The sequence below is a fragment of the Pleurodeles waltl genome, chromosome 3_1, assembly GCF_031143425.1.
Source record: "Pleurodeles waltl isolate 20211129_DDA chromosome 3_1, aPleWal1.hap1.20221129, whole genome shotgun sequence".
NCBI lineage: Eukaryota > Metazoa > Chordata > Amphibia > Caudata > Salamandridae > Pleurodeles > Pleurodeles waltl.
This window is the reverse complement of record NC_090440.1, coordinates 1,914,434,367-1,914,450,633: the sequence shown is the minus strand read 5'-3', so window position 1 is coordinate 1,914,450,633 and position 16,267 is coordinate 1,914,434,367. Positions and strand designations below refer to the sequence as shown.

The 16,267-nt window shown below is 48.0% G+C and overlaps 1 protein-coding gene across 1 annotated transcript in view; it reads left to right on the top strand.

Moving 5' to 3' along the window:
* Positions 1-16,267, top strand: part of TLCD2 (TLC domain containing 2) — a 143,801-nt gene that overhangs the window by 27,523 nt on the left and 100,011 nt on the right. The window contains exons 2-3 of the mRNA XM_069226118.1: positions 3,380-3,462; positions 5,787-5,869. Of these exons, the coding sequence (XP_069082219.1) occupies positions 3,380-3,462; positions 5,787-5,869 (166 nt within the window). The remainder of the gene's footprint in view (positions 1-3,379; positions 3,463-5,786; positions 5,870-16,267) is intronic.

Genomic DNA, 16,267 nt, shown 5'->3' with positions numbered 1-16,267 from the left:
AGTACAGAGCAGCAGACCGTCCTCCGAGAGTCATTCTGTAGGTCTAGAAAGTGAACTGAAGAGTGGGTCTGAGGCTCTTATTTTTATACCTGGTGCAGTCTTTAAAGTAGAAGAAGTTTGTAGAGATTCCCTTTTGAAGTGCTTGAAATTTTCTGCCATCCATGCCCAGGCTCCAGCCTTGTTACAGGCACTGTGAGGTAGTGTGAAGTCCTTAGTATGAAAACAAGGCACAGCCTATTGATTTGCAAGCAGGTCTCTGCCCAGCTCTGCGCCCCATCCTGCCAGTGATGGCCCACCCAGGCACACCTAATCTCTCCATTGTGTGACTGTCTGGTAGGATTATACAAAGTCCAACTGCCAATTACACCCAGTCATATGACCCAGGAACAGGCTACAGGCACAAGAAGAGCTAGGGCAGGAACATATCAACTTCCTAAAGGTGGCACTTTCAAAATTGTGACTTAAAATCTAACTTTACCATTAAAAAGGATTTTAAATTACAATGACCTAGACGCCAAACATGAATTTCCTACCTGCTCCTAATCAAAAGTTAACACTTTATAAATGTAATAAGGCAACCCAACGTTACCATAAGGTAGAAGTAGGTGTCGCAGCAGTGAAAAATGAGTTTAGGAGTTTTTCACTACCAGGACATGTCCAACCTTTTAATTACAGTGAGCTCTCCCCGATGGGCCTACCTTACTAGTGACTTATGGCAATAAAGGGAGGGTTTAAGACTTGACAAGGGATTATTTTGCCTAATCGAATTGGCAGTTTAAAACTGGGTACACAACTGAAGTAGCAGCCCTGGGTATATGGTATACCACTTTACTGGAGACTTAAATAAGCAAAATATGTCCATCAGGTGTAAGCCAATTTGACCAGGTTTTAGGTAGCGAGCATAAGCACTTTTTAGCTCTGGTTAGCATTGGTAAAGTGCACAGCCTCCTATGGACACCAAAACAAATCCTGAAAAAAATAGGAGGGTGAAGGCAAAATGTTTTGAGAAAGACCACCCTAAGGCTGACAGGTCTAACATCACCTCTTAGAGCAACCCTTTATTGTTAGCCTGCCTTCCCTAAAGAGGCAAGTTGGGCCAACATGGTTATCCATTTGAAGTGCAATAGTACCAGATGCCCTAGGACACCTTCAGTAAACACTACCCATCACAGATTCTAATCAGTAACCACTAACTTGGGGCATGGCCTAGCGTGGAGTAAGCTGGCTGCATCTTAAAATAACTTTATGCCTGTGCCACCGGCTCGGGCATCATTCTAGAACCAGTTAGAAGCCTCCACGATACAGACCAATATGATGGAAAGGCATATTGGAAGACAATTATCTAAATGACCTCGATGGACAGCAGTGGGCAGAGCTGGAGCTGGTCACAGTGAGGTGCTGCTGGATGGTGTAGCCTCGCCACGCATAGACCCGGGACAATGCAGAAGGGGTGTGAAGCCTCACTGCAGAAGATTAGCGGTGAAGGCTGGGCTGACTGGGTGAGAGGTCAGCTAGTCCCAGGGCTTGCATGGGCAGGTTCCTGGCTAGCAATATGGGAGCGGGCCAGAAAAACGCTCCAGAGGCATTTAATGCCAAGGATACTGTGAGGTTGAAACTGGCTTAACTTGCAGCATACTAGATAAGTCCCACTATAATGACAAATAATAAGGGTAGAATCCCTACAGGTTTATAGTTTGTAATGACACTCCTCTAAAGTTTTCATAGGACTGTCACCCACGTGTAATCTGTAGCATGCTTTATCGAACCCCTCAACCAGAATGATAGTACATCTGAATGGGCTTGACTTTACTGAGGAAGCTCTCGATATTGCAATGGATCAAGCATGGATAAAATTATCTGGGGAAAGAGACCGATTGGGTTTCCGTAGTAGGGTTAAAAATAGGTATGCAGTGTTAGTGAGCAGATTAGTACTCCAGCCTCACAAGGTTGGTCTACATGTTATGGTTTTGTTTTTGCCTCTGGGGAGGTGGCCTCTATCAGGACCAGAATATCCCGGTCAATTTTCTATGAAACCAGTTGTGATTTATGTTTATAATTCACGGGTGAAGGAAAGGAGATGGGTGCATGCGAGAGCCTCTGTCTTTTAAGCAAGTGTGACTACAAGGTCAGCTCACCCTCGTCCCCTATGAGGATATAAAAATAGTGTCCAGGGACTCATACCTAGTTACCAGAGAGTGAAACATATGTATGTATGTTTGCATGAGTGTGCTTGCCAATTCATTATTACAAGGAATCACAACTCGATTAATAGAAAATTAAGATTCGAATTGCATTATTGTGGGGCAGTTAAGCCTGACATGACGTACATGAGCACGTATAGATGTGTGAGACATGAGGTGGTGAACAAACTGGAAAAACATGTATTTGTGAGAACGACTGCAGGGGAAGCTGGGAAAACGGAAGGAAAAAAGTAAACACTAAGTGCCCCAAGACCAGTTGGAAAAATCTTAACTGTATCACTATAATATTTTCCACCTAGCTGTGCTAAGCGCCACTACTCCAAAACTAACAGGTAAACTACTATTCAACATTTGTCAAGCATATGTAAACAATATCAATTTACTTTAATACATGAAAGACCACACATTTGTGATGAGAACTTAGTGTGCGTTCTCGTTGGTGGGGAATACTGTTTTGCAAGTTCTGTCCATCAATGCCATAAAAGGTACGTGGCTTCTTGCACTCTCAAGGAAGGACCGGATTGGCCATTCTGCCACTCTAGCATTTCCCCGGTAGACTGACCGGCTTGAATGCTGCTTCAAGAGCTAGATGGTTGGCCAACATCCAAAGGTGCGCTCATGGTCCCATTCCAGTCTACACCTACTGTATTAAGGGCCTAGTTTGGACCTATTTGCCGAGTTTGATTTTTGGTTTCCAGTCCATCTATGGAACCATGTATGTTATAACAAATTGCTAAGCTCCTTTTAGCATGCAACAGCAGCGAGCAGCCATAGACAGCTGAAAAATGTTCCACCTGGTCCCCTGTGTCCAAAATGTTTCTCTACCCAGAGCAACCCCATCTGCTGGAACCAGAGTTCCTGTCCTGTGCAGCGTCTTGTTACGTGACTGGCTGGGAGATGCAGTAGTCTTGGTCATTCAGCAAAACTAGGTGGCCTGACATTAACTCCCAATCACTGATTTGGAAACCCTGCTTTAGAGCTTTGCACATGTGGAGAGGAGCTCGCGCATTGCATTCTGTGAAGGGGACAGGTTATACTTTGAAAGAGGGATTCACATTATCCGACAACCTGCTTATATCCATGCTCTGTGCTGTCTTATATGCCCCATTAAGTGTGTTCAGTGCCTGTGACATGTCAATGTGCACCACATTAAGTGTTGTGTTACTCTCGCCCCACAGGTTTTACCTACATCCAGAAATGGCAGAGGACCTCATCTCCACGCACTCCCCTTTCTCCCACAGCCTGGTAGCTGTGTCCATAGGTAAGGTTCCATATAGTGCGGGGGGTCAGCAGGAAAGCCCTGGGGAGGAGCACTGAGCCAATAGAGGGCGCTTGCTGGTGCCATCTGTGCCCCAGTGGACTATTGAGGGACAGAAGTGCACTTGGGTGACAGTAGTGGAAGGAATGAGGGGAGAGCAGGAAGGGCACTGAGGGAAATGAGAAGTGAAGGAAGATCACAACTGGGAAGTACAAGACAGACTTGTGATAGTACTAAGAATGGGATATGGATATCGCTGTTGAGATAACACGAGAGGTGGAGAGCTCAGGGTAAAAAGGACAATGGGCCAGCTGTCAATAAAGAACTAAGCAGTGTGTCTGGAGCGCTGTGGGAGGGAGGGATGAGGCAAGGCAGTAGGGGAGCTGAGGGGAGACTATAGTGTAGGATGGGAGGATAGTGGTGTGTTTTTTATGTGTGTGTTTCTGCTAACGTGGGAGGGTAGAGTGAACGGAGTGTGTGTGTATTAATTGTCCACAATCACTTATTGACTCAGTGCTTGTCTTTGACACTGTACAGCGCTCTGCTACTTTTTGGCTAGGCTTGCGTCTTAGACATACCATAAACATAATGACAGAAGGGGTGGCTAGGGGTGTGTTTAGTTTTTGAGAAGATATGGGTGGAATAGGGCTGTGTATGTGTGTTTTGACATGTAATGGTGGAACCACAATATGTGGTGCTGTGAGGTCAGTGATACCTGTGGGGGTTGCAGACGTGTGTTATGTGTCTAAGATCAAGCCAGGCAGTGTCCTCTCATGGGGTTTATGTGGGTGCCTAGTGTGTGGCTGCCATCTCCTAACCCTCCTGGGTATTCAACACTGCTGCGAGGAGACGGGAGAATGACACATTTGCTAGTACCCCCAATACCCCTGAGACAGTAACGGACAGGAAGGGGCATCTGCGGCCATGACCCAAGAGGATCCGGGTCTACCATCAGAAGTGTAGCTACTGGGGCCTCCACATCAGCCCATTCACCCCACTGTCTTCAAGCTCATGGGACAGACGTCAGGCTTATGAATCAGTCACCACTGTCGGAAATTCTGTATCATGCATGTATCCTGCATGTGGCACAGGAACCCCTATGGCTGGCTCCGTAAGCTGCCAGTGAGATTTATTTTCTACTGGGGGCACCGGGTGCTCGGGGGTTGGTCGGATGGCGTCTGTGCGCCGTTGCTTTCCTAGGATTACTGCTTCAGCTTGTTGAAGACTCTACCACAGGTTGGGCTCCTCCTGTCTCCCCCCCTACCTGTCCTTCTTGGTCTCTCCCCCCGTGCCTTTGCACTCTTTCATTCCATCAGTCCGTTTTCTGGGTGTACACATTTATTATAAGGAGTTCAGCTCCCTGTACATGCCAGTTTGTTTTGGGTGCTTTTTATTTATATTTAATAACACTCGACTATTTAATAGACTGGATTTGTCCCGTTGTAGAATGTATGTAATTATTCCACACACACACTCCCAGACGTGATGCCGAGCTCCCACCTTTTCATCGAAGGGTTTCAGAACGGCATCACCCCTCGTTGTGCATGAGTACCTCGTGTGCGTCTGGCGGAACACGGCACCGCTGCTCATTCTGCTGAAATCAAGTATCCCGCCCTCTGATGCGCAGCTGTAATCTCACTCACCTGGTTTGTGGTGGCTAGCGTGTATTCCTTGTGTCAGGTATGTGCGTGGCATGTTGTATGCATGTCAAGGATGTTGGTGTGTTCTTTAAGCAAGTTACGTGTTTGCTCAGGATATTGGTGTGTTCTTGAGTGATGTTGACACGTTCCCTTAGATGTATGGAATGTTTGCATTGCTGTCTTGCCTGGGATAGCGGTGATACACAGAGAGACCTTGAGTGAGTACTGATGCTAACATGGGGTGTAGGTTTTGTAGCGTCTTCACCCGCTGATATCGCGTGTTCCTGATGCTGTGTTCACATGCGGGTAGGACAGGGCGTTGATGCTATCTGCTTCTGTGGGTTGTGCAGGGCTCTGATGCTGTCCTCGCCTGCGTGCTGGATTTTACACTGCCGCTGTAGCCAGCGTGTAGTGCTTGGCATTGATGCAGTGTTCACATGCGGGCAGTGCATGGCATTGATGCTGTATATTCCTTTGCATAGGACAGGACACTGATGCTGCCTTCTCCTGTGGGTAGAGCAGGGCACTGATTCGGTCTCCCCTGCCGGTTTCACTTAGCACTGATGTCTTGGTTCGTGAGTAGCGCAGGGCACTGATGTTTTCTTCTCCCACGGGCAGCACAGGGCACTGATACTGTTTTCTCACATGCACAGCACAAGGCACTGATTCTCTTGCGGTCTTTTGCAGGATATTTTCTCCATGACTTTGTGGATATGATATTGAACCAGAAGCTCCATCAGTCCTGGGAGCTGCTTTTCCATCACACAGTGGTGAGTCTTCTGCTCGTGAGCCTGCTGTACAGGTCACACCCCCCGCACTGCTCCAGTAGTAACACTGCAGACCACACCGAGTGGAATCTTATGGTGGGTGGCACGAGTGGGAGGCCTCTATCCATGGGGTGCCATGACCCTTTGAGGTATGCCACACTAAAGGGAGTAGGGAATAAAGTCTCCTCTGGTTGTAGGGTGGGGGAGGCACTTCCAATCCATTCGTGGGCCCTGCCAGCTCTCTCTGAGAGGGACACCACTCGAGGGAGGAGGCACAGAGGTGTTCCTGTCTCATGCCACTGCCTGTTCCTACGCTGCTGTCTGTGTACTGCCTGCCCTCCACCTGCGGAGCACATGTGCTGTGATCATGCTTGCGCACGGGGCGCGTAACCTCTATCATGGCTCCAGCTGTACATAGTGGTCCCTCCTGCCATCGGCTGCTTGCCCCATGCCTCTGTTACTTCCAGTTAGATGCCCCATAGATCTGTGCGCTCCTTGCTGCTTGCGCATCTCTCTTATGACCCTACCTTGTGTACACCTGTCTCGTGGATGTCCTGCGCATTGTTACTCCAGCCTGTTACACACCAGAGACAGTCCAAATCTACAGAAAAATATACGGCCATCTACTGAACTTTACTTCCGATGTCTGTGGGAAAAGAAGGTAAAGTATGTGGAAATGATGATGAAAAACTATATAAATGTTTTTTTCGACTAGTGCATCAGACTGCACTTACATTCAGCTGCAGTTAGCGAGTCATGTTGCCAAAGTCTTGTCCCCTCGCCCCCTTATTTTGCACACCTCTTTCAAGCAGCCTTTTTGTGCCTAATCCAGGAGTATAAGGTGCACCTTAACACACCTTCATGGATTGGAGTGGGGCGTATTGGAGTGGGGTAGATTAGGTTGGATGGATTGAATTTGAGTGGTAGGACTGGAGATGAGTGGATTGGATTGGGGTAGGGTTAGGTGAATTGATTTGGGGTGGATTGGATTGTAATGGGGTGGTTTGGGGTGGAGTGGATTAGATTAGAGGACAGTGGGTTGAATTAGATTGGACTAGAGTGGGGTGGATTGGACTGAACTTGGGTGGGTTGGGGTGGGATGGAGTGAGGTGGATTGGGTTGGACTGGACTGGATTGGAGTCGGGTGGGGTTGTTTGGAGTGGAGTGAGGTTGATTGGGTTGGACTGGATTAGGGTGGGGTGGTTTGGAGTGGATTGGAGTGGGGTTGAATATTTGGGATTAGAGTGGGGTTGAATATTTGGGATTAGAGTGGGGTTGAATATTTGGGATTAGAGTGGGGTTGAATATTTGGGATTAGAGTGGGGTTGAATATTTGGGATTAGAGTGGGGATGATTATTTGGGATTAGAGTGGGGATGATTATTTGGGATTAGAGTGGGGATGATTATTTGGGATTAGAGTGGGGTTGATTATTTGGGATTAGAGTGGGGTTGATTATTTGGGATTAGAGTGGGGTTGATTATTTGGGATTGAAGTGGCCCAGATTGTTTTAGATTGGAGGGGATGGGTTTGGAAGATTTTAGTGTGGTGGATTGGGGTGAGTGGTTTGGAGTGGGGATTGGGGTGTACTGCACAATTGCGTATTAAAGCATAGTTTTGGAAATTACAAATATGAAAAAAACAATGGTCCTTGCAATATTTAAAACAAGATAATCACATTTTGAGAAAAGCGCCCACAAGCAAAAAACAAGCAAAACATGAGTGCAAAGTGAGAAAAGAAGACTTGGCAAAATAAATAAGAGTTAATTATAGAAAATAAAACTTTGTAATTTGTTTGTCCTTCTGAGCACGTTTTTTCCAGTCAAATGCTTTCTGTTTGCAGGGCCATAGAATTTAAAAAGAAGTACCTCAATCACGTTGGAAGCGGTGGACGGGCACTGATTAAGTTGAATTAATCGGTGCTTGGTCCCTGCTCCACAGACAGGAATGGAAATAATGATTGACCTGCAGTGACGAATTACAAGGCTTTACAGGAGAGTCCCAAGCATACCAACAAATGGTAAGCAACGGGTGGGCTCCAAGCCCTTTTTAGTTTACAAGAGTGTCTCGCAAGCAAGACACATGCGCTGCCGCATGCTCTTGCAGGCTGGACCCTAAAAACCTCCTATGCAGGCCGCGTTGATTAGACCAGCCAGCAATGTGGCTCAGTTAGTGCTTGCAGTGCTTCTAGTATGTTAATGGCTGCCATCATGGTTCCACCTCCCTGGGCCCTGCCATTCTGCTTTCCTTTCAAATGTTTGTACACGCTTTCTCTCAGCTTTGAAATTCAGGCAGAAATTAAACAATCGCTGGGTGATTTCCAACATTTAAAAAAAAATCTACAAAAAATCAAAAATTTCTAGATAAACTAAGAAATCTGTGTTTTTCTTCAGGAAAATCTGCCCTGCAGATACAGGTATATATAGCCTGTACACCTCTGTCCTGCCCTTGCCGGATCCCTGCCTACTGTACCCTAGGCCACGTTTTGTTCGGTACCGAACTACCAGCTGTTAGGTTTGCAGAGAGGAGTTCAGTTAAGTCCTCAGCAAAGAAGACAGAAGGGTAGAGGTCACCAACTTCTATCCTTAATAGGATAAGGAGCTAATTCCTGAAATCCACACTGAGCTGGGGGTTCCAGAGAAAGGTCTTAAGGTGACTGAAGGCTCAGAGAAGCCTGCCTCATGTCTGCCAGTCCCCTGTGGCGGACTTCTACCCCCTTGGCCTGGGTGTGACCACCCTTGAAGGCTGGAGAGCGTTCATGGTGCAGTGAAACTTTCAGAGTTCAACGCCCCATGTGTGGTGGCCGAGGAAGGGGTGGGGTGGGAGCATCGAAGGTGGGGAAGAGGCGAGGCAGCCTGCTAGGGCGGGTGGTGCACTTTGAGTTTAACCTGAGCTGCGGAAGGGGCGTGGTCTGGTCGGATGTTTAGCGTACAGAAGAGTCATGTTGCCACACCTCGGAGATCGATAGGGTGGGGAGCCTTTGGAAGGGTGGGGAGGGAAGGGAAGGGAGGGGGTGGGCAGCACAGTAGCCCTGTTTTGGAGAGACCTTCCGCCTATACATTGGGTGTTCAGGCGTTGGCAAACTACGACCTTGTGAAGTACATCAAACCCTCCTGCAGGATACGCAGGACCATTTGAATTATGTGGCAGGGGAGGGCCAAGTTATGCAGCTGGGTTGAGTAAATTATGCGGCGAGAAAAGGCAAATTATGAAGCGCATTTTTTAAGTATTACTTCATTATTTCATCATTTTTAAACTTGTTAACACTGTCTGGACAATGATTGTACTTCATTAATAGAATTTTATTACTCAAATATACCAATAGGCAACAAAAAGGTGACAAGTCCAGCTTTGCAAAGGGCCTTTCACTGTGCAGTGACACGGGTCACTGCATTTTTAGTATCTTTTGAATCGTTTGAGCTAGAAACAAATTTGTTTTGTTAATCTGCAGATTATGCAGCACTTGATGGATTGTGATGCAAATGCAGCATATATATAACTATGCGAAAAACGCTGCAGATGCACAATCGCAGAATTACAGTTGCCCTGAGTATACGCTACACCAGCTACACATTATAGTGAACCAATGATGGCACCTGAGGGGTGCATGGCTAAAGCCGTGACAGCTGGTAGACAGGAGGTTAAACTGGGTGGAGTTGGACAATAGGGGGTATATGGGTGTGGGGCCAGGAGTTTCAGCCTCTTGCTGACTCCATTGAGCCAGTGGGTCAGGCATGGACATTTTTTAGCAGGAATGCCACTATGAAGAGAAGAGACTGTGCAAGAAAAAAAATGTAGGTGCTTGAGTCATAGAGTGAAGATAATATTTTAGTCATGCCACAGCAGGACAGGTCTTGGTAGTTTTAGCTCGCCTGTAGTTTTGGGGGAACGGAGAGTTGGGTGCAGCCGTATCCAAGCCTTGGGGGAAGGAGGAGTGGGATGACAAGGTTAAGTGGAGGCTGAGAATGGGTTCAAGACACAGTAGAGATTGGCTGGTGACCATTGTGAGAGAGAGGTTGGAATTGCAAGGGGAGGAGTGCCAATGGAGATGATACAGTGAGAGTGCAGGTTGGGGGGGGGGGGGGTTCCTGCTGGGAAAGGTTAATATTTTGCACTTTAAGGGAGAGTGGATGTTTAGGAGTTTCTTTGTATGTATTATTGAGGATGGTTTATTGGCTGTATATTTGTAAATGATGATTTAAGGAACTAAAACCTGTCCGAATAAAGTGTTCTTTTATGCTGCACATGTTTGTGGTCTGTTTTATTGCACGACCTCTTATGTGATAGCTTTCTCTTGCAATTATTTTTTGTATAGCATTCTGGTGTTCAAACATTAAGCATTGCGCTTTAGCTATTATTTCTGCCAGCCTTTGTAACGGCTGTCGAATGAAGTTGTTTTTGCGTAGCATGTTACACACCGTTTGCACAAACATTTATTTTTGTGTAAAATGCTTCACCTCTTTGGGGTTTTTGTGCCACAGTTTTGTATTCTGAGAAAAACAAATTAGTGATGGGTGGAGTGTATGAATTAGTTTCAGTTACTGTTATTTACGCTAGGTACAATTCCAGTCCAGCCAACAGCAAGGAATGTAATGATTTATCGGATTCTTGAGTGCTTTTCATGACGCAGTTGGTATGAAAAGCGGGACAGGGTGTGTGTGGGGGGGGGGGGGGTGCTGGTTCTTATGCCTGGGTATGTACAATCCTCCCTGCCTGGGGTGTGGGAGCTACATGCCCTTCGTCCTGCTGCCTACCTGTGGGGGCAGGGATCCGTTCCTCTGAAAGAACTGTGTGTCTGTGGTTAGTTGAAACCATGTGCCTGGGTACAGGCGTGTTCACGTGTCTAGCAAAAGGTTTATAATCCTGACAACAAGGCTTATTAAGGCTTCCCCAGATCTGAACTCTTTGAGCCCAAAATGTGGCTGACCCAGGACCGTAAAACAATGTTTTGTTTTAGTGCCCTAGCTGTGGAAATGAACGTGTGTATTCTGTGATGTGTGTGAGCAGGTGAAACTGCAGTTAAATAGTACACGCCAACCGCCCCCATATCTGTTGGGCTATCAGCCGCGGAGAGTGTCCCAAGAGAGAGATGAAAGCACATTCCGAAGACCACTGTGTACAGCTTATCACGAAAGAGTAAATCTGTTACAGCGCTTTACAACTGTTTTCCAGGAATTACTCTGTCGGAGCTTCTGTGAAGCGCTTGTCATTCTCAAGGCTACAGGGATGGGAGGGTGAGCGCAAAGTTGTTATGAAGCAGACCGGTTTGGTAACCAAGCGCTGACAATTCCGTGCGTTTTCCAGTGAATATCTTGGTACTCACTGGAAAACGCAGGCTTGGTAATAGAGACGCCTTTGGGACTTGTACCGGGGAGGACTGTCTTCCTCGTGGTGTATTTATGTGAAAAAGCAAACGGGAGCTGTGGTCTTCAGGGAGCTGTGGAGGGCAGGGGCTTCACAAGAGACTGCAGCCACTCAGGTAGGTTAGTTCTTTATTTCATTGTAGGCCCTTACGTTACACCCACAGCTCCAGCCCTCGAACTGTGATCAGCTGCCAGGACCCCCCCAGCCATAGAGTGACCAGAATTCTAAAGCCAAAAAACCAGGACATTTCACAAAAACAGAAGAAGGACTACAATTTTACTTCAACCGAGCACACAGAATGACGGCTCGGTTTAGGCACTAAGAACATAAATAAAATTCATTTTTTGAATGCCAGTATAATGCCTGTTACTTAAATTGCTTGCTTATAACAACTACCCCTGCTTTGGAAAACATAAGGCACCTTCCAACGTTTTCATGCGACCCTTTCTAACAACCCGGGCAGGGGCTAAATTTCCCGAAACCTGCCGGGACAGCTGGTGAAAAACCGGGACGGTCCCTGCAAATCCGTGACGCCTGATCAGTCTCACAGCATCCACCCTCGACCCTCAGCCTATCAGCTCATCCCCTGCATACACAAGCCCCTCAGGGCACTACAAGCTGCCAAGCACTCTCCTTCCTGGGCACACGGCTGACCGCAGGGCAAGGGCCGGCTGGTGCAGGGGACACAGAATTCCTCTCCTCGAGGCAGGATTAGACTGGGTGTCGGAAGGACCACTGCCCAGGTCCGACCAATCAGTGCTCTGCTCGGTCTTAGCACTTATACATCTGGGCGTCTCGTTGACCTCTCCTAGGTTTAAAGGAACATTCTCTTAGATATTTAGAATTCCAATTACGAGTTGAAGTACCACCCTTCCTACTAGACACATTGGGTCTGTAACAGGTCGGGGATCTCCAGCCTAGTACCAGTTTTTTTTTTTTCTCGATAATTCAGTTCTTAGATATGTCTAGAAGAGAAATGTGGATTGGCCGCTTATGTTTTTTGGCTTAAAATCTATATAGCAGAGCATATTGGTCACAGGGCCACACCCACGCTCAGTGAGGCAGGTATAACTCCATCACCATTCAGTCCTTGGTTTCTCTGCTGGGACAACTAACAAGAAGCTATTATAAAACAAGGAGGTAATACTTCTCGTCCTCTCCCCTGATAGCGCGCCCATGTTCGGTGCTTCCACGGAGAACCGTGCACTTCTCATCTGGCACTCCCCTAGGCAGCTGCCTAGTATCCCCTCCTGGAGACCCTTGGGTAGATTTGGGCCGAAGAAGCATTGGAGCAGGTCAGCCACAGGAGTAGCTCTGGCCAGGGTGTTAGATGGCAAAGTCTTTTCCGTGAAGTGAAGGAGGGAATCCGAGCCTGAGGTCATGGCCGTGTCCTTGCCCTGCCCACGATCACGCAGTGCTGCAGGCGAGCTAGCAATCTGCATCCCCAAGCAGTTTATGTAACTCCCTTCAGGCTGTTTTGTAACGCGCCCCGCCCCCTGTTATATCACCTTACGACCGAAGATGTTTGAACTGACTGCTCCCTCGTCCCTCCCGACCTCTACCGACTCTGCAGAGCAGGCGCTGTGTGTAAATGCAGTGCAGGGGTAGCCAATGGGCGCACGTATCCCGTCTACTTTTTTCATTTTTCAGTGACTCCCTTCCCTTATAGATAATCCACTGAAAAATCGTACCTTGAAGCCCCTGTTCTCAGTGACGTAACACAAAATGGTTACCCCCCCCCCCCTTGCAGAATATGACGAGGCCCCCCTGAGTCTCCCATATCTCAGATCCATTTCCTAGAGGTGTATGGCTCCCCTGAGGGGATGAGCCCCTGACGAGCTGCTGTGTAACATAGTTTAAAATACATTTTTTTTTTTAAAATATATTTTTTATTGATTTTTCAAAACAAAAGCCATACATTTACTTGCATATACAAACATTAATAACAATTTGTCATTGGTTGCAGTTTGCCGTCTGGCTTTCCCGTATAAAGAACGATATGTATAACAAAACCCCTAGAAACTTGTGTGCACTACCCGGTATGTTTCTTCCACCCAACTCTTCCGGAGTTGCTGCCGCATTAGACGAGGCTTCAATTGCAATTGTAATTCTGTTGCCACTGTCGGCAGGGGCCCACGATGCCGCGAGGGCGGGGGGGGGCAGAGAAACCCAGGGGGGGGGGGGGGGACGAGGGGGAAGGGAATGGCACAGTGGAGCGCAACGCTGGTGACTATTGGTTGAGTGTGCAGGCTTCTTGGTGCTATGGCGTACATGTATTGGGGGGGGGGGCTGCTGTGCTAATCATGTTGGCGAGGCCTTAATGATGGATATATGTGCTTCCCCAAATGTGGTGATGTCTTTCTGCCGGGGGATGAGCCCACGGCTTTCCAGGTGGGTCCAGCCACCAGTGATTCAGGGGGGTCTTTCGTCGTTTTTGGCTTCTAGCCTGGACGCCAATACGCCCCAGGTCTCACAGCCCGCCCGCCGCAGTCCCCTACGAGCTAAATTTGTTAATACCTGATGCTCAGCGCGAGCCCAGCGTAGCGGGTGGGCAAGCCAGGCTTTTAAGTCAGGTGTGTTGTGAGCCTTCCAGTTCATAGCTATCAATCTTTTGTACATTACATACGCTAGATCCACAAATCTATGCAAGTGTTTATTTCTTTTCGACCTGGTCCTTAGTCCGAGTAGACAGGATTTGGGATTCGCGTCCAGGTTGAGCCCCGTGATTTCCGCTAGGGCTGTGACCACCAACCCCCCCCCCCCCCAACCGCGGGCACTCCCAGACCATATGATAGAACTGTGCTGTTGGTATGTTGCATCTGGGGCAGGCTGGGTCCGAGCCGGGGAACATGCGCTTAATCCTGGCCGGCGCCAAGTATGTCTGATGTAAATAATTGAACTGTGTGTACCTAAATCTGGGGTTTCTTGAGACCTCGCGTGTATGGGACAGAGCTCTTGACCATTCTGTCTCTGATATTGGAGTGGGCAATACGGTATTCCACCTCTCCTTAGCTTTCTGCAGGTTAACTTCCGGGGGTCTGTTCAAAAGTTTATAAAGGTTTGAGACTGCTTTTCCTTGGGGATCCCAGTTCAGCATGTGGTGCAGGGTGACTGAGATGTCAGGCTCTGCGTCGCCAGATGCCCACGTTTTCCTGATTGCATGGCATATCGCGTGGTATGCCAGGAATTGCCCCGGATTGATGTCTGTGAGGGCCTGTATAGCTTCGAAAGTCATTAATTTCCCTTCCTCGAAACAGTCTCCTACTGTGCTTATACCCGCGTCTGACCAAGTTGTAGGTGAATATGAGCCAGCTTCCACCCACCCGGGGAGCCGATCCAGTGGGAGGAGTGGTGAGTAGGGTAGTTTTTTAGTTCCCTTTTGGATATACTTCCTCCAATATGTGTGTGCCACTATCATCAATGGATTTGTGCATGTGCTTTTAGTCTGCTTGTCCAGCAGCCACACTAGTACGGGAGCGCCCTGGAGTTGGGATTGCAGCCATATGGTTTCTGCCGAGCTGGGTCTATGGAGCCAATTTAAGATCCACTGCAGCTGTGCGGCCGCAGAATAGAGCTCAAAATTTGGGGCGCCCAGTCCACCCATTGCTACCGGATAGTGCAGCGTGGTAAGTGCAACCCGCCTTCTGCCCTCACCCCACACCAGCTGCAACAAGATGGAGTTCAAGCCGACAAAAAAGCTTTTGGGGATATTGATTGGCAGGGCCGCAAAATAATACAACAGTCTAGGTAATATCAACATGTTTGCTATAGCTACTTTACCCAGTGGTGAGAGTGGTAACCTGTTCCAGAAGCGTATTGAGCTCTTAACCGAAGACACCGCTTTCCCCAAATTTCCATCCCTTAGATCTTCCGCCTTGTGATAGACGTTGATCCCTAGGTATTTAAATGTGTCAAAGCACCATTTTAAGTGGCCTGATGGGGCGCTCTCCTGCCTCGCAGGGGGCCAGCTGGCTAGTGGGAATATACAGGATTTCCCCCAGTTAACTATTAGACCAGATACCCTTCCGAACTCGGAGAGTAGCGACATCACTGGGGCCAGCGAATCCTCCACTCTGCGTATGTATATCAAGGCATCATCTGCGTATAGTGATATGGAGTGGAGAATGCCGTTCCTTGACACCCCCCATTCTTCTTTTTTGGCCCGGACGCGTACAGCTAGTGGTTCCATCGCTAAAGCAAACAGGAGGGGGGAGAGGGGGCAGCCCTGTCTTGTTCCCCTGCTAATCGGAAAGGTTTCTGATATTACTCCTCCCGTCTTTACCCTAGCCTGTGGGGCAGTGTACAGAATACGTACCCAGTTTATGAATTTCGGACCAATACCCAATAACTGCATGGTGGCAAACAGGAAGTCCCATTCTAATGTATCAAACGCTTTTTCTATGTCAAGCGATATCACCACTTCCTCGAGTGCGGTCGGGGAGGTATCTCCCATCACACTGAGCAGCCTCCGGATATTTAGGAAGGTGTTACGTTTCGGGATGAAACCATTCTGGTCATCATGTACCAGGATATGCATGTAGGGCGCTAGTCTATTAGCCAGGATTTTGCCAAGTATCTTACAGTCTAGGTTCAATAGTGAGAGAGGTCTGTAAGACCTGACGTCCGTGGGGTCACGCCCCTGCTTTGGAAGGACCACTATCATTGCCTCTCTCATTGAGGGGGGCAGGATGCCGTTGTTCTCTGCTTCTTCGAACGTTTTTAGGAGATGTGTGTTAAGGTGTGTCGCAAAAGTAGAGTAGTATTCTGATGGCAGGCCGTCTGTGCCTGGGGCTTTATTCCTAGGTAGTTGTTCGAGGGCCTTATTGAGTTCCCCTAATGTGATGGGGGCTTCTAGTGTCTCTCTGTCGACGTGCATTAATTGGGGCAGAGGGGAGTCTGCTAGAAAGGACACAAGCTGTTGGATGGTGCTTGATGTGCTTTTGGTGTATAATTGTGTGTAATATTCCCTGAACGCCTCATTTATATTGGCCTGCGTGTTAGCTATTACGCCTGCGCCTGTTCCTATTGCCCCTATTGG